We start from the raw sequence: 27,864 nt of genomic DNA, 5'->3' as shown, positions 1-27,864 counted from the left end.
TCAACAAGCCGATGTCCGTATCCACCAAACAGAACACAACGCTGATTTCGGTGAATGAACTTTAATTGCGTATGTACATTGTACAACAGAGATGTAAACGGGACAGACACTTACCCTATAGTGTTCATATGGACTGCCTCACTGTTAAAGCAAGTCCAGTTTCTTTCATTCATACTTACTGTGGGATTTTCTGGTGGGGACAATGATGTGGTCCTTCAGTGTCCCTCTGTACCAACGATATTCTCTCCCTTTGTTAATCTTGGGGATCTCTGCAAAAACAGAGTACCTTTTAAACCACAGGAACAATCCATGCAGATGTGGACAATGATATTAAACATTCTGGCTCAGGTTGTATCTGCAGTGCTGTTGCAATGCCGATTATATTGACCTAAGCTGTGCACCTCATCCGGCACACAGACAAAACCTCTGAAAAGCAAGTAGTTCCGTGTTTGCCCTGTATTTCAGTGCAGTCCTGTGTGCCACCACCTTGTATGTGCAACCTCATACACAGCAGGGTTTATAAAGGAATCGGGAAGCTCTGATCAATGGATTTCTGTTTCGGGTAAAGTGCAGTTTGTCTAATATTGGTGAAATATGTCGATCAGATATAAAATATACCATATAGCTGACCCTTAGTAGGGGGCAGGATCAGGCCACAACCTTTTGCAACACATTCTGAACTACAGTATAGCTCACAATGCAAGGCTGACCTGATGCACCCCCCACTGTAACACACACACACAAAGGAGACACCTGCTAGAGTCAGAATGAGGGTTATTTTACACTTACAGGTGTTATGCAGAGCTTTTATTAATCACTCTGGGTCAGCAAGACACCAAACCTCAGTGCACTTGTGCTCGCACACAGCATTACTGCTTTACTCTGTAAAGCTTTACATTTTGCCAGGATGCATTTTCATTAACGTAGATCGAACTATGAGCATTCAGGAAATACATTAAGTCCTCCAGTTAGAAGGTGAAGCCCTACCTCATAGTCCTGGGGAAAGGGGGATTGAATGGAGAAGAGCACCTGCAGCTAGCATGAAGATGTGGGCAAATGGCTGGGACACAGGGGCTCACTGCTCGCTGAAACACACTGCATCTGTTTCCACTGGGGGGGGAAAGGGAGGGAGGGAACAGACCAAGCCTGTGGGCTAACGGCTGGAATGTACCCCACCCCCCTCGACTTCCTCACTGAGTGCGTTTCTGTATGTGCATGCCCTCATAAACGTAACAGCAGGAAGTACGATACAAAAGCCAGGCAACACAGCCTGTCTGTTCAAATCCCAGGCAGCCCTGGTTAGTAAGTCCCCCAGCTGAGCATGTAGATGTCTGCTGCTCCTACTGCTGAAGCAGGACTGGGTTGTCACCCCAGCCTTCAAAAAGCACCTTGCGCATCTACTGCAGCATGTATGATACCACAGTAACATAATTGACAGCTACGCAGTTTGAATTAGTGTGAGGCTCAGTGGGCTAAGCCTGTGTACCTGTAATCAGAAGGTCGCCGGTTCAAACCCAGCCTCAGCACATCTGTGGGTCCTTGAGCAAGGCCCTTAACCCCCAACTCCCTGGGCACCCCAACAGGTGGTTGCCCTTCGCGGACAACTTACTCTACAAAGAGCAAGTTGAGGGAGGCGTAAAAACAATTTCCCCACGGGGATCAATAAAGTATCAATTATTATTATTTATACTTAGGTTGGCACTGTGCTGAATATACACTGTGTATATTTCATATGCTCCAGTGACCTGCTAGTATATGCATGTGCAAGTTGTAAAAAGTATTCTTTAAAACATTTACCAACAGAAAATAAAAATAAAAGGGATGGTTCCTGTGAGTGACCTTTTATTTATGTAATTTCAAAGCAGAGGAGATTAGTGTGCAGGAAAAAAAGTTCAACCCATACTAACAGCAGCAACTAAATCTCAGCTGTTTGCATTGTACCACTTACAAGAGACAAGTTAACCTGAAAAATCAAGACAAACATGCAATCAAAGTGAATTTTGTGCAGCCCTGTCTCATATGATCAAAACAAAAGTGATGCAATATAGCATGCAGCTAATGCAACTGGAGCTAGTTTAAGGCTATTAATTACTAATAAGTAAACCATTTACAACCATGGCTACCAAAGGAGTAAATCTCCAAGGAAAAAAGGAAGTTTGATCTTTGATGGTTTTGAAATACAAGCAGAAAGCAGGGATCACTTAAAGGGTTACCCAAAATGCTGTTTTTTGGAGTAACAAATTTTTATACCAACATTTTGCATACAAAATGTTTCAAGTAACAAATCTGAAGAATGGTATCAGGTAAAATGAATAAACAGCATTAAGAACGACTTCTTGCAGGAGCTTATTTCTTACAAATTACAATATACATTTAGTTCTGTCGAAATCTCAATATTTTTTATTGCTTTTGTAATAAACATTGTGATTAAGAGACCTTTGAATTTTAAAGCTTATCAATGTCTTGCAAGATTTTATTTAGAAGTCAGCATGTTATCTGCTTCACACTGAATGTGTGCTGTGTGCTATAGGCATGCAGGGTGGATATGGTACTGAGAAATGAGCTGCATCCATCTTTTAGGTGGGCGGGCCTCCATTGTAACATAAAGCAGCCAGCCACAACCAAGTGCTGGATGTTTGTGGTTTTTTTTTTTTTTAAGCTTTGAATGACTAAAAGATCAAAATCCAAACAGATGCTTAAGAATGAATGTACTTCTTTCGAGTTTATTAAAAAAAAATCTGGCATTGGAATAAGCCGTCTTGCAAAGCACTGCTGGACACAGTAACTAATAATCAATATTAGCAGAGAGTTAAACCATTAACAAGAATAATTCAAATTCCGATTTTGACTCTCAGCCCATTATGAATTGCTAGGTATTCATGAAATGTTGAAGAAGACCCTAAGCAACTTCTATAACAATGCTCCATATTCAGCAAGTATGTGCAGAGAATTTGGAACACAGCACTTAAAATCCTGAAGGTGGTGTGGGTTGAGTGACTGGCTACATTCCAGGGTCATGCTTAGCTGTGGAAGTATTAATTTGCTCATGACCTGGGTAGCATCTGGATACAACAAAATATGAGGCATCACAGACATGCAATTACCACTGTCAATGCATGATTTAAGCAGCAGGTGGCCTTTAAATTTATTAATCTGAACTGATTTGTCAGAGAGAAAATCTTTTAGTGTAATTTATGGCAATACATAGAACAAGAACAGCAAAGAATCATTATGCACAATAAAGATGTGGGATTCAAAAGTCGTTTCAGAAAAGATCTTAACATTTTCCCCGTAGAACCATTGGTAAAATCAACTCTATAGTCTATGACTGACTGGTTGTTACAGACCCTACAACCACAAGGTTAATTTAAATAGTTTGAATGCTATTTCTTTGAGAAGGGGGGAAATAAAAAAAAAAAAACACTAAAAATGCCTTACATGAGCCTGATCAGTAATTTTATCCAGTGACTTCAGGAAATATAATTTATTTTTAAAACCAATAAATGTACCATCAGTTCTTCATGCTAGATGCTATGCAAAAGTATTCAGGCTCATTCCACCTACAAAAATGTCCTTTAATTATAAAATGTTGTCACTTTAAAATTTGAAAGGTCAAACAAATATTTGAGAAATAAGTTTTTGCCTACATTTATTGCAGCATAAGATACCTGCATTTGAAACATTTTGAGTGCTGAGCTTTTCTTTATTAGAAATTTCTATGGCCCAAAAGCACAAACATTTGACTACAAATCTCATTATGTTCAGATTATTTTATAGGCCTGTCTTTCTTCACTCACCCAACTGCACCAACATGGTCAGGGTTACAGGTCGACCCTGGACAGAATCACAAGGCGCTATAGAAACAATTATCCTAACCGCAAGTCTTTGGACAATATAAGGAAGAGACCGGACACAAAAAGTACTGGAACTGTATAAACCAGTTTGGACAACATCGGTCCCTAAAAGCAGTTTTTGAATCAGTAAGATGTGGTTGTGTTCATGCAGGTTTTGTCAGGTGGGTTATTTCAATGAATGGCTTATCACATTTGAAGTGTCCTGCACATAAATGTAGACACTGAATACAGGAGCGTCTGAGGTATGGATCGATTTCTCTCCTTGTTTGAGATGGTAGAAACGTATTCAAGATCTATTTTAATTGCTTAAAGTTCAGTAATTCAGCAATTTCTAATCTGAACAGGCTAAGAGTTTCAAAATGAAAGTGTATTCATCCTTTTGATTACTCACCTGGTGGAAGAACATTCCTCTGATGCCATTTTGGCACAGTGGGGGGAGTTCAGTATTGCACTGCACACCCTGAACAGCATTCGTCAGACAAATTCAGTGGCTTGTTCTCAACTTTAACTCCATAATCACTAGGATTCACATTTCCACTCAGTAAAAAACATTCAAATATATCCCATGACGCTATACGAGATCTAAGAATGTTATTTTTGACACTACCCAGTACAGCAAGATTAATTTTCAAGTTATGACCTAAATAGCACAGGCTTTAGGTGAGAGGTGGAAGACACATGGCTTCATGCTGTGGTGATTAATTACATCGTCAGCTCTCATCATGACCCCAATGAAGTTAGGGCATCCTTGCTTGGTCAGCTTTAGTTAAAGGCTTGAATTTAGTCACACACTAAAAGGCAAAGACAAGTCAGTCTATTCACACACAAACATTTGTGACATCAAAAATCCACTTTGTTGGTGTTTCCCTAGAAAAGGTAGTTGCAAACAATTAGCTTATGCAAAAGATGTATCTGCTTTAGAGTGAAAATACTGGACTTCCACTGCACTGAAGGCATATGTGTAAGTAGGATAAATGTTACTCTGCGAATGGATGGAAGGAGATGACCAGCCTGTAAGGTTCCACTAAAGGCAAGTCCTGCAGGACACATGTCAGATGGCATTTTAAAAGCAGAAAAGGAGGGTTTAAGTGTGCAGCTACAGAAAAGTAATATTTTGGATGAATAAATGTCTCAGGCAACAAGCTGATATATTCATTTAAACTACACTGGGAGACACACAACCATGAGGTCAGTGGAAATAATTTAACCAAATACTACAAATTTAAGTTAAAACTTGCAAAATGCTTACATATGAAATTATGTATATATAAAAAAAAAAAAGCCTTCATGTCACAGACAAGGTGATACATACACGAGACACTGGTTGTCGTTAAATGCTCGGTCAGTACTTTCCAGTTCTAACCACCTCTGTTCTGCATAGCATCACTTCATGCAGACTTAACATTTGGAATTAGTGTAAGTTCTGACAAGAGGAAAAAATTGCACAGCAAACATTCAGCCTACCTTCATCAGCTCTTCACTATGCAGACTACGAAATGCCTTTAACTTATTACATTCTACTTTTTACAGTACAAGAGTTTTGAATATAAATGGCATTAAATTACTTACAAATCAGTAGTTTGGTTTCAGCATAGAATTTCCTTTGGTTTAAAGTTGATATATAAATCCTTACTTCAATACAGTTTGACAACAAATATGAGCAAGCTACTGCCATCTTCCATGTATCCATGTGCAACAGAATTTTAAAGTACTCTCTTTTGAATGTTGCCTGTTCAGGTTCCAGGAAAGTATTTGCTGTTGTACTCCAGTAAACAGGCAGCTGTGTAAATGATGTTGAAAAGTAATCAAATGAAATTCACTGAACACCTAGGTGGCTGACTATTCCAAAAAAGCAAGATTTTTATGCAGTATCCACCTTTATTATCATGTAATTTAAAAAAAGAACTGAAGAGTTTTCCAAGAAAATGATTTTTTTGGGAGGACATTTTTGTTTAGGATAAATCTCACGTTTCTTGCACAATTCTTCCTGCATAAATCGATTTTATTTAGAAGTTTTTATTCTTAAACATTTAAAGTTCACAGGTCATTTTAAACAATTGTCCCTTTTGCACAGCTCTTACACTTCGGTGACTGATTTCACTTTACCTCCATTTAATAACTGCTGCACTCAAATGTGTGAAATGAGATTATTTCTTAACACAAATGTTTAAGGTAATTTTGTTGCACAATTAATCTTTTCACAGAGACATTAGGTCTAAACTATGCTTAAGACGACAAATAGGCTCAATTTCTCAATTCAGTGAAATTTTACATCAGTATTCTATTCAAAGTTTAAGAGTATTTCAAGAGCAACCCCCCATAAGCATGTTCCCATTCACAAATACCTTAAAATGTGCTTTGATGTCTAATATTTAGCATGATTGTATGATCTTTTAATACGGCACTCACTGAAAAGCCCATGCAACATTTTCCCTTGTGTTAGGTGCATTTTTGATTCTGTGAGCCACCAGTCAGATCCGCTTCTTTCTGACGTGACATATTGTTTAGGGTAAACGAATTTTCCCATAAAACATGGTGGATCAGGGTCCTTTTAGGTGCTGTTGCCCAGGGGCACTTAATGCTCTTAATCCGGCCCTGCTTCTACCTGATTTCTTTGAAATCTTGAGTGGAAATAAGCATTGATTTCACCAAAAGCAAAGCACTGGCTTTTTAAACATTGTGTATGTAAGTTTACACAGGGGCAATGTCCATTTTGTTCAACTGATTTGAAGTTAGGTCTCAGCTTAACTGGCATACAATTTAAAGAAAAGGAAAAAAAAGAAAAAAAAAAGGAAAAATGGCGTGTCACTGAAGTTATGCCAAAAACCCCACATGAACCAAAACACCAAAGGTCTGATGGACAAATATGAAGAGCATTATATACAAGTACATTTCTTTTCAGAAAATGCAATATAGAAAACCATAAATGCCAACGAAAAGTCAAATAAAAATCCCTTAGGTATCTTTTTTGCATTTATATTAGCAGCCAAAGGGAAACTTTCTGGGTTTTGAACTGCAGACATGTTTATATAATACTGGGGGCTTAAGATTCAAAATGCATTTATTTACCTTGTGATAATACAGCGTGTATTGCATAAATACTACTAGTTCTAACCCAATCCCTAAAAGGAAAATATACTTGCATTAAAAATATCATATGGATGGTCTATTGGTGGGCCCACTGCAACAAAATCAAATCGATGATTTCACTTTCAAGCGTAAAAACATATGTTCACAGTCTGCAAGTAAAAACTTTAAAAGGAATAAGGGAGAGTTTTCACAAAAAAAAAGCAAGATTGCAACTAGGTGAAATAGGTATCACACCAAACAAAAATAAACACATTACAGGCCCAGCTATAATTTGAATTCTATATCCCTGATACAGGCTATAAGGCACCTCTACCAGCAGAGCACATCTGGAACAAATCTGAGATTCCTAGCATAGGAATCTCAGAAAAGTTCAAAATGAGATGCCATCTGAAGTTTTTACACCAGCATTAAACCCTTAATCTAATCAAAGTTTAATTTAATGTAGTGTCTCATTATCAGTTCTCTTATTATATGAGATCTAAATGGTAGGTCTCCTACAGATCAGGGAAATAATTCACTGAATGGTTTCCGTAAGACTTTCAGAACAGAAGCAGAGAATATGATAATGACTTCAAAACTATGCTCTTTGGGCTAAAGATATGAAAAAACCTAAACACTTTCCACAACACACAATTTTTCATATCTTATAGACAGTTTGACACAGCAACCTGAAAAAAACACAAACTACTGAAATAACAACACTTTAATGTCAAGACACACAGCTACCGTTTCAAATTCTGTGTTTATTACAATTGCCGAAATACTAGAACAAAAATGTGGAGTGTTGGTGTTTCACAGATCACTATAAACTGCTGTCAGAAGGTACAAAGCAGGAGGCATGCATCTGGAACAATTATGCCTATTCTAAAATAAAAAAGATACTCATTCACATCTTAAACATTAAGCAAGCTACTATTTAAAAATAAAAATTAAAAAGGAGCAATGGACGGGCATGGCACCAAGAAATATCTAAGAAATTCTTAATTCGCTTCATAATTTTACCCTTTGTCACTAGAACAAAAAACTAAATTAAACCGAGGGCATGAAAATTAAACCGAGTCAAATAACACACTTAGTGAAACTTTTTTTCCTTTGCTAACAGCCATTGACCAGATGCACTGCAGTGCTCAACCCTGGTTGGCTGAAAATGTTTACTGTGAAAAATCAGAGCCACAACAAAATCTGAAAACTAGAGCAGAAATTCCCACAACATTTAATGAAAAGGGTAGCACAAAGAACGCCCGATCTTTGTACTGCAGGGAGGTGATGGTAACTAGGGACAACCACCTTCAAACAGCTTCAGTAGCGGCGGCGCTTGTTGTTGGGTCCATCAAAGCTCGGCCCGCCTTGGTTCCCTCTCCCGAAACCTGGGGGCCCACCGGCGCCCCCTACTGGGCCAACACCCATCATGGGTGGCTGCTGCTGCTGTTGCGTTGGTTGCTGCTGGCCTTCCACTCCTGACCGATTGCCAATGGGAGTGCCCATCGGGGAAGGGCCACCGGCCGGGGGGAACCTATCATTGCGCTACAGGTTTCACGACCACCACCACCAAGGGATAATGGAACCAGTTTAGAAAGCCAAAATGTAAGTCAAGTCCAAAGAATAATTGATCGTCCCCGGCCACCACCCAGAAAGATAACACATTTTGGCACCCCCCCACAGCATGTTCCGAACGCAGATGATGGGTCGGACGTTGGGAGGACAGCGGAGTTCCGAAGAGAACCAGGATCAAACATTGGAGGAAGAAGAAAGGAGTAATTTTATTAGTGTTATTTATATACTGCTGATCTGCTAGTCACCAAATCGCACCCCAACTAGTTAAGATACCTCTTGAACATACCTTAACTGAACAGCAATTTTTTGCAGATTGATACGTAACTTTGCCAGAATGTAGCCCTGGTATAGCATAACATTAATGTTATACTCCAAGGTCCGATAAAAGTGTTCTGAGGCTCATTAATTTAGATAATACTATGCTGCTGATGGAGAAAAGGTGGCTCTAAAACAGTTAAAAAGCCACATGAATTTGCTTCGCTCCAAAATCTCATACTATTCAAAATCTAACAGTAGTGACCCTGATATCCTTGTGCATTTAAGACAGGGGTGTCCATGTCTGGACCTCAAGGGCTGCAGTACTTCAAAATACAAAATATTCCCTCTAGGAGTAGAGCTGGCCACCCCTCATCTTGGCAAATTTCTGCTCTTTGCGGCTGTACTAGATCGACCTTCAGGAGAAATAATACCTCTTAAAATTACCTGGCAGCATTAACTACTCATTATCAGTTGAGTATATTACATGCACATACGTATGTGTTCTTTAATTTGTCACCATCATTGCAGAATAAGCCTGACGTATTTCACAACCAGAGGCTGCCATTCAAAGCATCTCAGAGTATCTTTGCACGGATGCCAATACTACTGCTTAGAGTAAAAGAATATGCAGTTGTGGAGCCCTTAAGCTTTGCAAAGAACTATGCAGTGGACCACAAACAAAAATAATGAAAAATGTTCCCACAATTAGCAAGTCTGGTGATCACTAAATCATTTTAACTATTTAATCTTTGTAACAATGTATTTTTTTTAAATGGATTTTTTTTACCAAGTCCTAAAACAGTATTTCTATGTGGATTAGCTATCAAGTACAGCAGTAGACTTTTGCTTTCCAATGTTCATAATCTACCCTCGACAGTAAAACACTAAGAACATAAGAAATTTACAAACAAGAGGAGGCCATTTGGCCCATCAAGCTCAAGAGAAACTGAGCAACCAAATTAACTGACTGATAAAAAGGCCTGAGTTTAAAGCAACATTTAACTATATTAGTTTTCTAAGTTATCCTATCACACAAAGGGCACAAAGCAACCCTTTGTCTCCTAAATTAGTTTGGCATTAGGGCAAAACAGCATATTTATCAAAGAAAAGGTACTTATTCTGAATACTTGAACCAAAAACAGGCCTCCCTTAGTGTTGCATATATACAGGATTGCTGCCATTACATTGCATATTACAGCACATCACAGGAAAGTCTGTGTAACACGAGATTTTAAATCTAAACCAAGTTACGCTGACTTTACCTTTGTTGAAGTCCCTGAGCTAGATATCCTACAAATACACATTAGGACTCTAAGTCTGAGTAGAATTGCATTGAGGAATTCATGGTAAGGATCTACCACACAATGATTCCTTAAGAGTACAGTGGTACCTCAGTTCTCGAACTCATTAGAAGTCGAATTTCTTAAAAGTCGAACCAACCAGTTAGAAAAAAAAATTACCTAGGACTCAATCTGAATCTCAGAAGTCAAACCGTGAACGCCGACCTAAGATAACTTGTACGCGCGGGAAAATGAGTCACGCGGCACGTGTCTCAGCGGAAACAAAGGGTAATGCTTCAGTCTCAGCCTCGCATTCGCTGTGATAACATCGTACATGTTTACACTAGATGAATACATTTAGACAGTAAAAATACATTGACAATGAGACAGTAACAGTAATTATTATAATAAAATACATTTTAAAATAAAGATTTATTAATTTTAATATTAATAAACCATTCATACATTTAATTATAATATTGTTGTGCCAAGTGGGGACGGAATGGGCACAAAGGCACAGACGTCAGGGTATCGGGAAATACGGGGTTTAATTACAGGTAAGGCAGGCAAAACGCAGACAGACAATACAATAACCGGACTGGGGAAACAAACTGAGACGCGGACTAAATATAGGAGCAGGACTTTACACATTGTTTGGATATTTATTTTCTTACTTTACAAATTACTGTTTTGATAAATGTGCTTAAATGTGTTTAGTACAGTATATGCTTTTCTTGTTTTATCCGGTTCATTTTGTGTTTAAATGCTAAAAAACATTAAGGTGTAATTTTTTGGGGCTGGGAACCAATTCATTGGTCTTACATTATTTCTTATGGGGAAAATTTGACCAGAACTCGAACTTTTTAGGATTCGATCTGGAGTTCTGAACGGATTAAGTTCAAGTTCTGAGGTACCACTGTATTCTTTTGCAGAAAAGTATATTGCTAGGTATAAAATAAAATTTTTACTCAGTAATTTACTTCTGTAAAAAACTGAAACAGTGAAACTGAATTTCTTGTGGGTGCAATCATTGTTTAAATTTTCAAGGATTGCATAGATACCAAAGTTGTCCTGATCTGTAAAAAGATGTATTGTGCTTTTAATTAAAAATACTGGGAGTAGACATATTTCAGTTTTGCATGAAAGCACACTGCTGGTATAACATACTTGATATAAGAAACAGAAAAAACCATTTACATGACCTGCTATACAAGCATTGAAAATGGAAGTTCAACCCCATGTATTAAGGTACAACCATTACACTCCTTAGAAACAGCTGCCCCCGCCCCACCCCCGAATCCCCAACACCAGCTCTGCAGCACATCTTGCTGTTGTACTTTCATGCAAAAGTGGCTGCAATGCACTACTGAGGACAAAAGTCATATGTGAGAGGGCAGAAGCCCGAGTGGGGTTTATCAGGATACATTACCATGGCTCCGTTATCGGGCATCATCGGTGTCCCCATGCCGGCGGCTCCGTCGGGCCCCAGGGCTCCAGCACGACCCGTCACACCCAAGCCCATCATTTGAGGTCCCTGGTTAGCACCAGCCACAGCTGGGCTATACGAATCTACGCAAAACAATGTGGTGGTTGTTTGTCCTCGTTGACAACTTAGAGGGCCGTGCGGAACACATGAAGAGGACATGGGAAATAGCTGTGTGAGGCTTGTTTTCATGGGATCTTGACAGAACACAGTTGGGACTGCACGTTATGCGGCTGCATATGAGGGAAAACCCCTCCTCCACTAATGCCACTGAAGGAGCACAAATACACAAGCAAACCAGTTCCCTTTCTACAGAGGATGAGATGAACTACAGCACTTCAGATGATTAACTTGCAGAGTAAAATAAGTCACCCAGCCAGCTGCATTGCCATTCATCGCATACCTCACCATTCAGACGTTACCACCCATGCTCCCACAATATGCAGATATTACCCTATAACCTAACGGTGAAATTAAAACGGGTGGATCTAAAAGGTTTTGATTCAACAAATCTAAATGCTGATTAGAAGAGGTCCCACACAAGTAACAAGTTTTAAAATACAATTCCATATCATATTAGCACAGCTGTATCCGTAACATTTCAAATACATCTTTTAAATTCATAATTATGGAAGTACTAAGAACGGAAGCTTGAGCAGATACCGCACCCCAAACAAACACACAGCAATTCACATTTTCAAAACATGGAAGCTCCAAAACTGAACATCTGAAAAATACATAGATTAGTCCTCTGGTTTAAAACAAATGTTTCATGTTTTATACTTTTGATTGTTAATTTGTGTCTTACTATGGCTGCTTTAAGAGGCTTTGCACACAAGCATTTCACTCACATGTATAGTTCCTGTGTACTGGTGACAAGTGACTTGATTTGGAACCAGAAAACACAAGAGAAAATGCATTTCACCAGAGTATAATAAAACAGAGTGAGGTGACACTTTTCTATTGGCCCTTTTCCACTACCACCAAGCTGTACCACGACAAACTGACAGTTTTCCATTGCAAATTATCCAAGCCACCCACGGGCTGTACCCGCTTTGACATGGTCCTACTTACTAACAGGACTGAAAGTGTGACCAAACCAAGCTGATTGCATCACTACCATCTGATTGGTCTAAATGCAGTGGATTATCTGATGCAGGTTCTACGGTGATATGCAGGGATTATGTGAAGGGAAAAAGGGCATATTCTATACATTATTCATTAGTAGTAATATCGCATATCGCGATGTACTGATGTATTCCTAACTCATAACTTGAAAATTTCCAACCACTTAAAGTACTATACAACAGCTGAACAGAATGGATTTGTGATGCAAATTTATGCAAGCGAAAGTTAATTCCACTAGTGTTTGATGCTGACAAGTTCTCAGAGGTGATGGCAGAAATGAGCACAAAGTAAATCATGATGTACACCCTGCGAACAGTAAATAAACATCTCTTAAGTTTAATGTTGCTGTAATTCTCCAAACCTGGCAATGCCTTTACCGAGCCGACCCTTCTGCAGTGGAAAACGGAAACATGAGCTGGAACTGCGCTGTAACTAGTGTCTCTTCTGGTTATGGCTTGGTTCCTGTATGCCAGGGTAAAAGCACCATGTAACTACAGAAGTGGAAACATAACACCACAATTTTCACTACACCAATGTAGCCATTTTTATCAGAGTCACTTGTTCCGTATTCACACACAGGTCATTTTCCATTGAATTCATAATAAATCGACTAGGGTTATAAATGTATATTGTTCTTTGATAGTAATACATAAGTTACAGACACAAACTCAGCATTGAGCAGAAGAAAAAAAACAGCCGTTACAGGTTCATATATTCACTGACCCAAAGACTCAAGATGTACAGTGATGAAACCAGACAACTGGTAAATACTGCACACTGACTAAATTAAGAGCATTCCATAAAGGCTGACTGTTTTGTAACAGACTAAACATATAGAATATATATGCATTGCTTAGACACATACACACACGCGCGCGCACACACTCACTCGCGTTCAGAGAAGCAGTGACTAATCTACAGCAATGTCACAGTGCCACACATCTGGAAGACATGGTTGAAGTTAAAGCCTGGGACAAACAGACGTTAATAAGGGGATGTATACAGAAGTCCCAAGTTACAAATACAAGATGCCATCAAGCTGAGCCAAACCCACTACCACCTGATGGCAGGCCCACGAAGATGAAGATCAGGCACATGGGAGAACATGTATGCATGTAAGTGTCGTGCAGTCCCAATGATGCAGCCTCTCCCAGAGCACAGGCCCCACACAGCTGTCCCCAGGATCTGCAGGGACCCTACCTCCCATATTTATCGCTCCACGTGGACCCATATCACCCATTCTCATATCCTGTTCTCTCTGGAAGTGAAAAGAGTTTGGCACGGGTCAACCTCAGACAAGACGCAGATGTAAAAGGTTAGGGTGCTCCACAGTAACACTCATGAACACTCTGTTAAAGACTGAGATCTAATGTGCAAAATGCGAATATGCGTTAAATGGCTACAATTATGAATTTACACAAATATAAATGCTTTTTTGCATTGCACGTATTTAGTTCTCTGGTTTAAAAACTGTACAATACGCTTCCTCCCATGCTAATTGCATAATATTGCAATAAAAATTACAACTCTGTAATATATCATCCCAGGAGGGGTACTTCTGTTGATCCATACATTTAGGGTAATTACCCATTGAAATGGACCCATTCAAATAGACCCATTTTTGCAGTAGTATTCACACTACAGGTATGTGAACAATATATTAAAAATGCCATTAGATATACAAAAAAGGCTAAGATGACAAACCTTAACACGAAACAAGACATCTATACAGTAATAGAGAAATTAATATTCAGGAATATATAAATAGACAACTCACATTCAAGTGTATGTCCTCGCATCTCATGCAAACAACATAATACTGAAATAGTATATAGTTTTAGACCAGGGCAACAATGAATTTACTTGGCAGTTCAAATGCTGAACTGACTTCCATTTTTACATGTGAGATGGTGACAAGGCAAATGGATACTGGATATGACAACCCATAGGCAGCACCCCACTCCCAGAAACATGTACCTTCCATGCACTCAACCTGAACCTCATCATAGGGCTAACGACCAAACACCATCTCTAAAGAAATGTTTAAAAAAACACTTGTCCAATTAATGAAGATTTAGTGTCTCTTAGCAGACATAGCACAACTTTAAATTGCTTGAAATAAAAGTACTTTAGGGAAGCAAATTTCAGATCTGTTGAGAAAAAACTATGTAAAGGAAAAAAATCTTTACCAACAGACCAATTTTACTACCACAAGACAACAGGTGTTTAAAATGGCTCCTCATCACAGCAATAAATTACACTGGCAAGTCATACAACTTTTAGCACTGCCTTAAGCTCATAAAAATGGTAAAGAAAGTAAAATGTGGGGTTAGAACCCAGTTGTTCTAGCGAGAGGTTTTTTCAGATGTACAAAGGGTAATATCTACCACTCTGCCCATAGAAAAGGGCAATCGCGTATGTACTCAGGTATACAATTAAGATTTAAAATGTTTCTGGACAACAGATACCATAAACAAACATTCAAATATGAATGTCTCATATTATTCCCTCAGTCTAATCATTAATGTTTAATAAAAAAATGTTAGTAAATTGTAAACTAAGGGCAGACAGCAATAAAACTAGAAACTTAAAGATACGGTAAGAAAAAGGTTCAACACTTCTACTGCTTTCCAGACATGCAAATTTAAATATGAAAGCACTTACCTTAAAAACCCAAAAGATGATTTGGAATTTACAGGAATATCCACTTACAAGCAAATGCATCACACACGCATGCATGCAGTGTGGTAATTCATGGAACAGGTTCAAATCCAGGGGAGAAATGAGGAGGAACTGACATATATGGCATATATGAATGTTATACACATGTGTATAAAGAACTCCATGGAAAAATACATACAACTATTATTTAACGGATCTAATTAAAGGGTGTAAATAAGCCAGAATTTTTTATAATAAAAAAAGTAATTTCAGCCCAATAAAATGTAAATCAAAATTACACATTTTGTAAATATACTGTAAATCCATAAGCTTCATATTTTCAAATCCAATTAGCAATAAGCTATAGTGTGGGGCTGAGTACGAGTGTAAACGGGTTATTCTGATATGACTCGTTTCCACCAAAGCAAAGCCAGTGCTGGTCCTGGGCTGGTTCTCGCTTGGTGCCTTTTGAGAAACTGCCCACATCTCCACCAGTTTCAAAAAAGAATGAAACAGAAATGTTATGTAGACGGAAGTGAAAGAAATAAAATAAAAAAAAACAAAACAGATTATTTTGATCCATTTCTGATTTTAAGTTTTTATAAGCTGCCAAACCAAAAATAGGTTTTCAGAAAACTCATTGCGGTGTCTATTGCCTGCAACCACTTTTCTGTCCATAAAGACCCCCAGTCTGTGTGTACTTTATTCTTCCTTGCTGTTTTACCGTTGTCTTAAGGATAGAGCAAGAAGTGTGTTAAAAACTGAACTTCGCAGTCCACCTCATGGTCTCTTTGCGACTCGAATGCCACAATATTTACGTGACCTAAAATAGTACGGATTGTATTTTCAGCTTATACAATCCTTACCATTTTAAGATATTTTATGACATTGTCTCTGAAAAGGCTCCCCGTGTTTCTTCTCGCTCGCTCTTTTACCGCTGTCCTATTAAGAACTGAGCAATAAAAGAGTCTGCTAAACAAAACACTGCATCTCTTCACCACTTGAACACCACAATATATTTATTGGACCTGCGCCATATTAATGAACCTGGCCAGCAGACAGGTTTCATTTTTCACAATAAAAAAACAACAACAATGTAACGTTATTCTGCTAATAAGTGCTGACAAGTTGTTTCACTGCCAGCACCGACAATATTAGACTAAAATATATCAGTTATGGATTTCCAGGTATGTGCAAAGTTTGGACGCCATAGCACATCCCACTTTCGCTGACGTTAATTTTTAGACCAACTCTTCTGTGATACCATGCTGGAGCCGTTTTTCCTGACCCAGGGACAGTTTTTTTGTGGTGGAAACAGGGAATTAGATCTGGATTGGGAAGAAGTCTGGCACCGTGTTGATGGAAACAAGACAACAGGATTGTTATAGTGCACATCTCTAAAGAAAGAAAGGTCTTACATTTCAAGTCAAGCAGGAAAGCTTGTAATTGGTGTAATAGCTTTCAGAAAGAAAATCTAATCAAAATATGGCTTAGAAAATAACTGAAATTTTATGAGTCAATTATGTTAAACAAATCTTGCTCATTCCTCCCACTATATTAGGGCCATATACTGTACACATATTCACTGTGTATCATTCAGTACATCATTAGATTTGGTATGCAGAATGAAACAAAGTTATACATTGTCATGGGAGAAACCTAAACTGAAAACATTATGCTAACGTTCTTAGTTCTTAGTAATGGCTGTGAGTTGGTTCCAGCTAATGCTGATTAAATCAGTCATAATCAGCAGATTGGGGACATTTCGGTTTCCCAATAAATCACACCAGGACTGGAGAGAGAGCAGTTGATAAGACCAAGTCGGATCAGTTATACTGTACTCTGCTGGAAATATCTAACATGCTAACTCATCTGAGACGATAACATCCAAGTGTGAATGCAACCAGAGCAAGACAAACAGCTTTAGCCACTGAGTAAATATACAAAAAGCAATCAAGCAAATAAAGTTACATGGTATTTACTGCTAGAGATGCAACCATATTCTGTGATAGAGCGCACCGGATTTTGTTCATTAGGATTCTAATATTTTTGATTTTTCTCCTCATTTATCTTTACAATTTTTATTTTTTTTTTTACTTTTACAAAGTGTCTCATAGGTTTTGTTATTCAGTCATGTTCATAGATTTACAACGGTTCCTAACTGTTGCACTTTTAATACCATTTTCCCTGCTGTACAGAAATCACACTGAACTATGAACCCAAAACTGAAGTTGACACTGAATCGTGAATTTTGCGTACCATTGCACCCCTACAATATATCCCATCATTTTTCCTTTAACAATGCTATAAAACCATTTTCTGAACAATTCAGTAACAGTTGCATGTAATATTCTCTAACCTTTCTCCCAATATTAGTTAACATACGCCTATATTAAATAACATTTGAAACTAATTTTAAGATTACTGGGCAAATTCTAAATGGCAATAATTTGCACAAGTGTCCTATTCATTTCTGTGTTTATGGATGTAGTCACATCACTTGCAAAAGAGTCCCATAAACATCAGATATCTTAACATAGCATTTGTATGTCTTTTTAGATTTAAAACTCATGGACTTAGGCAGAGAATGCTGTACTTACAGCAATTCGTGATCAAATTTTTTGATCAGTGTGAATCGAAAAACCAGGAAAAAAGGGCAAAGGATCCAGTCATTGCATCTGTCTTGGGTTGAATTCCTAACAAACATCTGGAAACTTATGAACGTATTTCCACAATCAATTTGGTGCCTCAATTATAAAGACAGCAAATTGGAATGAGTAAAAAATTGACACTGGTCTGAGTACTCCAGTATTGCCTAATTTGCCCATTTTGGGTGAAGACTTACGAATGTGATGGCTATAATGTATCAGCTATCATTTCATATGTTAATGTCACAGTTATAAGGTTGTTAGAGATGTAATTAAGACTTCAACATGGTTTGCTGACATCTGTACAATATCATAGATTTTGATCCCAGCAGTTTGGAAAATTGTACAGTGTCCAGTTGTCTTACAATCAAGGTGGCTTCTTTTTCAAAGGAAATTAGATTCTACTTCACAGTGCAGAGGCTTCAAAGTGTTTAAAAGAATAAAGAAATGTTGCAGCCACTGCCAATAATTCACTTGGCTCATAGTTTGCAGCTGAAAAAAAAAAATTACTGGGTGGTGATCGTTGTATTCCCAGTTATTTTTGTGGACTCCCTATAATGATTGATTTTAAATTAAATGTGACAATCCTATTGACATACATATGCTGGAATCTCCAATGATTTGCAAGACATGAAGAAAAAAAAAAAGACTAATTTTTAATAGTAGTCTAATAATAGTACTCTACTCTAATAATCTATTAAACTATACATTTCCACAGTGTTTGGGTCAGAAGGGAGAAAAAAAAAACACTAGTACTTCTTGATTCATTCTAATATGTAGCTGGTGGTAATTTTGGCTACTCCAAAAAGCAGGTATTTAAACTTTGGATTTGAGTCATGTGGAACAGGTCATTTCCCAAGAAAACAAAAGAATTGCTTCTTTGAATCAGTGAAGGCATAAGATACCATGTGACCTTCCATACATTTAACAGTATGTTTCAAAGAGATGAAAAATGAAGAACCAACGAGTTTTGCAAGCTAGGGAAGCCGCACGCGAGTCACAGAATGCATTCTTGGAATCACTTCAGGTAAATGTGAGTACTGGGCAGCACAGCAGCTCAGTAGGTGGGTGGGGGGGGTTTGAGTAGTGCCTCTGCACTGTGTCTGCAGCGTGCATGTTCTTCCCATGTTAAGCAGATCTCCCCCACAACTCAGCAATGTTCAATGACGTTAACCGAAGTCTCTGAATTGCCCACAGAGCATGAGTATGCATAGACCTTATGATGCGCTAGCACACAACTTTTAAGATCCTAATCAAAATAGTTACAAGATGGATTAGTGGAAATGTCCATTCTAGCATAAAACAGTGATTCAATTATAAAGGCAGTCATACAGCATACATTTTCATCGATCTAAATTATTCTGCCTCATGGGGAAGTAAGTTTCCAAAATGAAGGCGATTTATTTACCTTATTTTCCGCACTATAAGGCGCACTAAAAAGCCTTTGATTTTCTTAAAAAATAACAGTGCGCCTTATAATCCAGTGCGCTTTAAGCGTGGATTAATTTCTGTTGTGCATACTGAACTCGAAGCGATTTGAATATTTTAGTATTGAAAAGTGAGTGCATTGTGTAGTGCTTCACGTGTTATAAATTAACAATTTCAAGAGTTATTATGAATACGCTGACTTTTGATTTAGCGGTATAGGACCGTATTATAAGTGTTCAATTTTGAGTTATTGTTAATAGACTAACTTTTGATTTAGCGGTATAAGACTCTTGTTTTTTTACGTGTTAAAGAGTAGTGAAGACACTCATAAACGTTTGAACAATGTTGACAGTCATTGTGAACACGTGATGTAAAAAAAATTTTGGTTGACTGGCTTATCTGACTGTTTTGTTTTGCTTAAAGCGCCTTAAAGTCCAGTGTGCCTTGTATGTGGAAAAAGTTTGAAAATAGACCACTGATTGACGGTGCGCCTTATAATGCAGTGCGCGTTATAGTGCGGAAAATACGGTAGTCTGAAATAGACAAATACAATTTGCTTCAAGTTACATATTGCAAAATACATTTTAAAAAGGGAGCTAGACATATTTACTGAATTAAAACCCCTATGGGTACTATAAATGCAAGTCTGCCAATGAGCCTGACCTTTTGCATGTACTGGGCTATAAGCTTCCACAGCATCATTTTACGGTTACTAACAAAAGAAAGGGGAGAGGGGTTGAAACCATGACCTAAATTCCAAGTATTCTCAGCAACCTAAAGATGAATATAATCCAACCACCCAGTCCTATTTATGTTTACCATTATACATGTAATTTGGTATTTAGCCATACAAGTAGTTATTCAAATCTGTAAAAGCCCTTACTGAAAGCGGGTGGAAGGATAGACGCATGGTTAGAATACATTATTAATATGAAATATTATACAATATAATGTAAATTTTAGACTAGGAACATAAGGTGATATAGCAATATGGCTTTTGTGTTAAATTTATACTTACCAACAAAATAACCCACAGCTGATTTGGGTATGTTTCCATTCATTGAAGTCAATATTTTTATTTTTGCATTTCTACTCTAATTGATACTTATGGTCACTGCTACCAGAATTCATATGAATTTATTCAGAATGACACTGTTGTGAATTTCCCTAAATTTCCTTGCATTCATTTTCGTTGGCAGAGACCTGATAAATAGTATTCCATGTTGCTTTTAACACTGATGAATGAAATCTTAGTTAAGAGTTCCTTTCCATTCTGCTATTGACTATTCAACTACTTTTATCATTACAAGTATTACTCTTACAAAGCAGATCAACTGTAGTTCTCTAGAACTTTCCCAGAAGGTCCTTTGGCTTTAGGGTACCTCCATAAACATTGGAAAAGGGGGAAAAAAGAGGCAGTCAGGTCATACCATCATAAAACACATCACACATACATGTAGTACACATGAATTCCTTGTCTAATACTATTATTGTTAGAAATCTATGTGTAAAGACGGAATAGTAACCACAAAGCACTTGATTCAGCACAAATGTAGCATACCTGTGAGAACAGTATGATTTAGGTACACATCACATACGCTTTATACTGAATCCACTTCTACATATGAAATGGATCCGCAGCACTGTATTGAATTGGAAAAAGAATCGTGGTAACTGTGGAATGACAAATTAGGTAAAGCTACTAATCCATCCTATTAAACTCTGCTCTTGAAATATCTAGACGTTATGTTCAATGTCACAGGCTTCACAGCTCCAACAAGAAGTGTTGTAACAAGCAGTTTTAGTAATGATTATAATATGTAGGCCTCTGCAAAAATTAAAACTGTGGGGTAACAATGAGTACTTCACATTTCAAGGGGGTCTTATCGCCAAAGACAAATAACCAAAACTTCTAGTTTCTTCACAGATGTGTAAGGTACCTGCAAAATGTGGTGTACATTTTAAGTAAGGAGCTCATATTTACTGATCAAATTGGCACTTTGGTTTTTAATTCAAATGAAAACAGGCACTAAAATACTCTCCTCACACTGCGTGAACACCTGTACTGAGTCATACCTTCAACTTTTACCTATAATTAAAATATTTAAAAAAGTGTTCAACCAATTAGAATATGGAACCATCATGCAACATCTATGATAAGATTAAGATAAAGGAAAAAATAAGAATTAAAATTCCCTTATTTATAAATATCTTAATTTGTGTAAGATAAATGCAATATTATTTTTAATGGCTCTATGGTAAGAGAAAACACAGAGGGTGGAGAAATACAAAGTAATCTATACAGGGTCCCTGAATATTCACCCAGAAGAACTTGGCATGGACTCCATTTCACACAGTTGTAAAATATATTACGACATAAATGCTGCTACTCTGGGTAAACGGGAAACCTCAGATTACATTAATATAAAAACTAAGATCTATAATGAAATTCTCAAACATTTTGAACACTTCAGTGTTATCACTATGCAATGCCTATTTCTGGTGCACCAAATTTAGCACCCACAATGCAATTACAATCAGCAATTAAAATGTTTAAGGGAAAAGAAAAATGACAATGTGCAACTACAAACAGCACAATGATGTTAAGTGCAAACAGTAAGGGCCAGTTACCAGTCCTTCAGTAGATGTTGGCTCTGTACTGCACAGGAGCTATGCAGAAAGCAAAAAACCTGGCGACTAGTGGACAAAATTCAAAATCCCTTGCTTAGTGTTTTAAGTAGAGGCAAAAAGAGCCAGAAAGCTGAGGGAAATCTGAATTTCCTGCTGCACTGCAAAGCACATCGTAACCACTGCAATTGCTAAATTTCATTTAGTTTTGCATTTAAACAGTATTGTAATGACAACACTGACCTGAGCAGCATTTTGAAAAGTTTGATCATGTGTAGAATTAGGCAAACATCATTTCCAAAGAGGCAGGAAATGTAATGCACAAAGCAGGCTTACACTTAGACAGAAACTGGTTATGACTTAAGGCCCAAATGTTGCCTGCGGAACAGCACAAATTTTACAAGCAGACTTTCTGCAGAATATATTAATTAGCACCAGAAGGATAGTAAATACCACTAGTGCAGAATAAAAACCTATGTATCCACACACCAAGTTAGTGTTCAGGAGTAATGGACACTTATAGACCACTGAAGTGAACAAAGGACAATGAAGAGAGAAAGATGTGTTCTCACCAGACAACTAAAGTAAGCCACTGTCACTAACAGCTAGTAAGCTGCCAGTTGGCCAGTTTACGCGATAAAGTAATATAGCCACTGTACGAGAAATTCATTTTCTGGTTGTAAAAGATTCTTAGTTTAACTATGAAAGGGTAACTTTAGTTACAGGCCTGAGGGGACATTTTGACTCTATATTCAAGGCCTCCCAACTCTACCAGGACAAAAATCTCAATAGAAGAAACAATACCGTGTTTGGTGTTCAGTGTGGAGGCCCCAACAACTTCGCCAGATTCAGAAGGCGACATTAGAAGTCGCAACAGCGGGCCTCTAAGGAGTTGGTGGTAACGCGATTAAGGCACACTGGTGCCTCAGGAGAGATGGATTACTCACACTGTCCATATAGCTGGGCTTGAACCCATCTGGTTGCCGTCTCAGTTCCTCTTGTCCCCGGTGGCGCATCATCTCCTCTTCACGACGACGTCTCTCTTCTTCATGTCTGAGCAGGAAAGACAAGTATTATTCACTTTTTTTTTTTTTATTTATTAAAACGAGGGGGTCCAAAAACAGAATGACAATCCAAAACATTCCTCAGGACCACAGACCAAGTGAAACTTTCCTTCAGTTGCTCTGGAACTTCTCCTCTTTGGTTTTTCAGTTAAGAAAATCCATACATAGATTAAATAGGTTAGATTAGTAAAACAATCCATTTTTTTTACTAGTTTAAATTCACTGAACTTTCCATTTCCACAAAAGCCTCAACTTGTATTGGCCCAGTGTACCTCATCTCAATCTGCTTGCGTTTCTGCAGCTCTTGGTTTCTCAGCTCCTCCAGGCGTCTCAGCTCCTCTTGTCGCCGCATCAGATCTGAATCAGATTTGAAAGAGCATTAGACTCATATTTATGGTGTTTTCCAGTAAGGAGACTGCTTTCAGCATTTCTGCTCCTCTGCACAGTTATGTACCAATTAACTGACACGCTCCTCTGACTGGCACTCCCAAATACTCCACTTTTAACCATTTTAAATGGAATATTGTTGATAAATTATGCAACCCTTGCCACTGGAAAAGAGGAACTCACAGGCACCAGGGCAACTGTAAAAACACTAACACAGAGTCAAACCAACTGGTTCCCAATATGACAAGTGAGTGATCAAATAATTGTTAGCTTTGGACAAGGGCTTCTGTAGGAAGAGCACCAGTTCACTGCACAGTAATGAGACCAGTTGCCCTTATCCACATTCACCTGTGTAGCATCACACGTTACTCACCTTGCCTCATCATCATGAGCTGGTGCTCGTGACGTGCAGCCTCCATCTCTGCCTCCAGCTTCTCCTTTGCCTCACGAATGTTTCGATCCACCTGCTCACGCTGCTGCTTCTCCATCTCATCCAAAGCCTTCCAGCGAGATGAGTACTCAAACTCAAAGGTTCCTGGCTGGGCAAAACGAGGTGGCTGTTCCCTCTCCCTGAAACAATGAATGAAGGAATGACGAAATCTCACAGAGGAAGCAAAAGCACAGTCTGAAACCCGTGAATAGCAGGCAGTGACACATCAAACACAACCTAGACAAACTTTACAACCACAGACAAGAGGTAACTCAACTGAAAGACAACTTTCAAAAACCCCACTCCAAAAAAAATACAAATTAATGCAAGAGCACATACTTGTAATACTGCGCAGTTTTTTGTAGAAGTTTCTCAGGAAGTCCATCTTCATCTTCAAATTGTTCTGCTGGTTCAACAACTGCTGGGCGGGGTGACCTAAAATTAAAATATATATAAATCCATCCACCCCGCATAACCTTGCAAATATACATATTGAAATGATCACACCACTTCAAGTGGACCATATTAACAGCAGTAACTCTGACAGAGTAAAGGTCACTGTGCATCTGAGAAATCTTTGTGAAGAGATACCCACGTTCTAAATGAAATACTTCACACAAAAACACAATAGCTGCACAACACGGACAAATACACAGCAGCATTAATGCTCCACAGTAGAAGGTAACCATTAGAATGGTAATGATCTGCCTTCTGCTTTGAATTACACTGATCACACAGAACGTGCTGAGAAAAAGGGAGGCGGGCACTTTACGAGTGACTCACGTGGTCAGCAGCAAAGCCCCCTCTGCACAGCGGTCAAGTGCCTTGCGGGCAGCTGGCTTTGAGGCGAACTCCACGAAGCCCCTGCCAGTGGGACGGCCACGGTCATCCACCACCACGATGGCTCTCTCAACCGGCCCAAACTGAGAGAAAGCCTGCTCCAGCAGCTCATTGGACACCACTGGGTGGAGGTTCTTCACAGTCAGTGCAGCTCCATGTGTGGCAAACCGTACACGTATAGGCCGATTCCTCAGGACAGTCCCATCCAGTTCAGCTTTTGCAATTTCTGCCAACGTCCTGGTTTCCTGGAAACAAGAGAAAACCTGACTGCTATACTGAACCTTTCTGGTGACACAGTAAAGTGTGGAGTGTCAAAGCTTGCAGAAACATCTAACCAGCTAATCACAAAATTAGTATTTACAACAACACTAAAAACTTCAGCTATATAGGATTTACATTTGCTCGGAACCAAATGACGCTAAACATTGAAGGTTTGTTCCAAAGGTGCTATGCAACCCCAAAGACAACACTGGGTCCCATGAATAACATACAAACTTAGAGCTCAGGCCAGAAATGTAATCCATTTTGCAGTGCTGATGGCACCAGAATAACGACGAAAGTACAAGGTCAGTGCATAAGTAATGAAAGAGCACAAAACCTAGTTTTCTACTTTAAGATCATCACACAACAGAAATGTCAAACAGTATAAAGCACGTAGGAAAGGGGACCATTAATGCCTTGTTCTTTATATGTCTGGGACAAAAATTTGCTCCCATTAAAATTTGAAATTAGAGAGCATTGTATTTCCTTGGAACAACCAATTTTTTATTTATTTTTTTTTAAAGCAAACACGTGATAAATGACATATAAAGCTAACATTAATATAATGTTCATGATGACAAGCTTATGCAAGAGCATAGATTTCGGTGTGGATGGTAGGAACATGTCCCTACCAATACAAAGAAAGTACCAGATTGCTAAACTATTAGGTGGGACAATCTCCAAACTTTTTCATGTCATCATCCTCATAATAGAAGTAAATGTTTCCTTCTGCTGACAATTATTGTGGGAAATCAAAGATGTACCCCAATAGTTTCCTTTCATGGGTTGTTTGTTTAACTAACTTATTGTCCTCTTTAAATTCACAGAGGAGATCAAGGAAGGAAACTAAAAATAATGAGATTTACCTTCAGGTGCAGGTTTATGACATCCAGTGGTGACTGGGAACATGCAGCCACTCAAGATATGAGTGCACTGATTACCAATATCGTTTGATTTGTTTATTATAAGCACACTCCTTGAGTGTTTCAGATGATTGGTAAAATTTTTGCACATAGGATGGTGTCAATGGTTTTTGTGATAGGACAGTGACAAGCTGGCAACAATCCATTTGGCTAAGGCGTTGTGATTTTGTTACATAAAAGCCCCTGTTTGTTTCTTTTCACAAATTATTCCTTTAGTCTATTTTCTTTAATCCTTGCATTTTTACTGATTTTTATTGTCCACTATTATAATTAATTTATTTTGAAAACCTATTTTTGAGTAAACAAATGTTTGGTAGATCTATTATCCAGTTATTTTGACTGGAGTTGCAATTCTGGTGTAATGCTAATTAATATTTTTGTGTATTAAATGAATTGATATTTTGAAGCGTGTTTTAGGAGGGCGGGGAGGGGGGGATGTGTACTGATATGGTTCCCACCAATTTTGAAACCAAACCTACGCCATCGAGCTTATAGACATCGATCGCATACTCTCAGGCAATTTTCACAATCGGTTCATTAGAAGCAGTATATACGAAGACCCGAGTTCGCATACACATCCACGTGTACAGCATAGACAATCGGTAGACCCAGCGTTTTATAGCTGCATCGCCCTAACGCCTCATTCCGAACAAATCCCAATATTGCCTAAAAAAAACAGCTAGCTGCGATAACAAACGTGACCATTTAAAAACGGGAAGAAACGGGAGTTGTACACTTGTTCACATGGAAATCCTTAACCTATACACGTATATACTCAAAAGACAGGAAGACTACGCAATGTGTGGGTTCAGGGCGATTAGAGATAATTAATTAAACGGAGACCGGTTTAATGCTGAACATCAATACTTAATAACGGACCACGCAGCTACTTAAAATGCAGTGACCCAACAATATTTTCGGGCTAAGGTCGTCCTATTTTCTTAATAGAAGAAACCATTAAAACGATGAGATAGTGGCTTGGACGTTCTGGCAACGTTCGTTTTAATTAAATCTAGACAATACAGGAGACAATAGAAATACATCCGCAGCATTAATTTCCGTGGCACACGGCATTAAAACTAAGCTGGTTTCCCGATAGCAACGTGCACGTTGAAATTGACACCACAGTAGCTGCACATACCGATTAACATGCAAGGTTAGAGATTACTTACAACTCAAGTAGTACAAGCGCGTCCAATTCACGCAAACAATGAGCAGTTACCTCCTCCCAATGTTCAAACGCATAAAACGTAGCGGTGCAAAACTAGGTACTTTGGCTGACCGCCTTGTGCCATAGACGTTATCAAAATGAAGTGTTGCTGAGGACAGGCATCGAAATACTAACCATGTTAAATTACAATCAAAAAGTAATAATATAACAAAAAAATAGTTATACCAGTCGAATAAATCCGAAGCCTCGATCACGGTTGATGAATACTTCGTTAGCTTCGCCATATTTAGCAAACATTTTCTTAAAATCTTCCTCAGTCAAATCTGTGGGAAGGTTGCCCACAAACAACCTGCAGCGTTGGGTGAATGTCTTCTCTCCGGGTCTCCTGAAGCTCTTCAAGTCAAAAGTCATTTCCAGCGGCTCCCCGACGCTGACTTCCAGCCCGGGTTCCGTCGATGGCGTCGCGCTCCTCTCCGCGTTTGGCTCGAGTTCAGGCCCTGCAGGCTCCGAATTAAGCTTCGCGCTTTGCGGTCTCGGAGACGGCGAATTGCTTCCAATGTTACCCGCTTTAAAATTTCGGTTGGCCATGGTTAATGTTGTTTGTTTTAGCAGTCACCGGGTTGCCCTTTAATCAAAGAAATCCTTGCCTCGAAAACACGCGCAACGGCGCAGCACAACGCAGCGTACCCAGGTCGACGAGGCTCCCAGCCACTGTGTCCCTTTTCCAAAATGGCGCAGACGGATTTCTGGCAGCTATGGCTGTAGGTCACGTCATA

General features: G+C 38.6%; 1 protein-coding gene across 2 annotated transcripts; it reads right to left on the bottom strand.

Moving 5' to 3' along the window:
- Nucleotides 1-45: 45 nt before the first annotated feature.
- Nucleotides 46-27,864, bottom strand: pspc1 (paraspeckle component 1). Of its 2 annotated transcripts, none has more exons than XM_023792927.2 (9): nt 27,314-27,864; nt 24,677-24,978; nt 24,233-24,328; nt 23,837-24,033; nt 23,349-23,433; nt 22,960-23,065; nt 13,848-13,905; nt 11,466-11,605; nt 46-269 (listed from the first exon to the last, which is right to left on the bottom strand). In XM_023792927.2, the coding sequence occupies exons 1-9, from the start codon at nt 27,674-27,676 to the stop codon at nt 216-218; spliced, it is 1,401 nt and encodes a 466-aa protein (XP_023648695.1). In that variant the 5' UTR covers nt 27,677-27,864; the 3' UTR covers nt 46-215. The 2 variants fall into 2 exon arrangements, with proteins under 2 accessions (XP_023648695.1, XP_023648694.1); XM_023792926.2 differs by lacking the exon at nt 46-269 and adding an exon at nt 7,633-8,468 and having other exon boundaries at nt 27,314-27,862.

The sequence above is a fragment of the Paramormyrops kingsleyae genome, chromosome 16 (assembly GCF_048594095.1).
Source record: "Paramormyrops kingsleyae isolate MSU_618 chromosome 16, PKINGS_0.4, whole genome shotgun sequence".
In the NCBI taxonomy this organism is placed as follows: Eukaryota; Metazoa; Chordata; class Actinopteri; order Osteoglossiformes; family Mormyridae; genus Paramormyrops; species Paramormyrops kingsleyae.
This window is presented reverse-complemented; position numbering and strand designations above follow the sequence as displayed.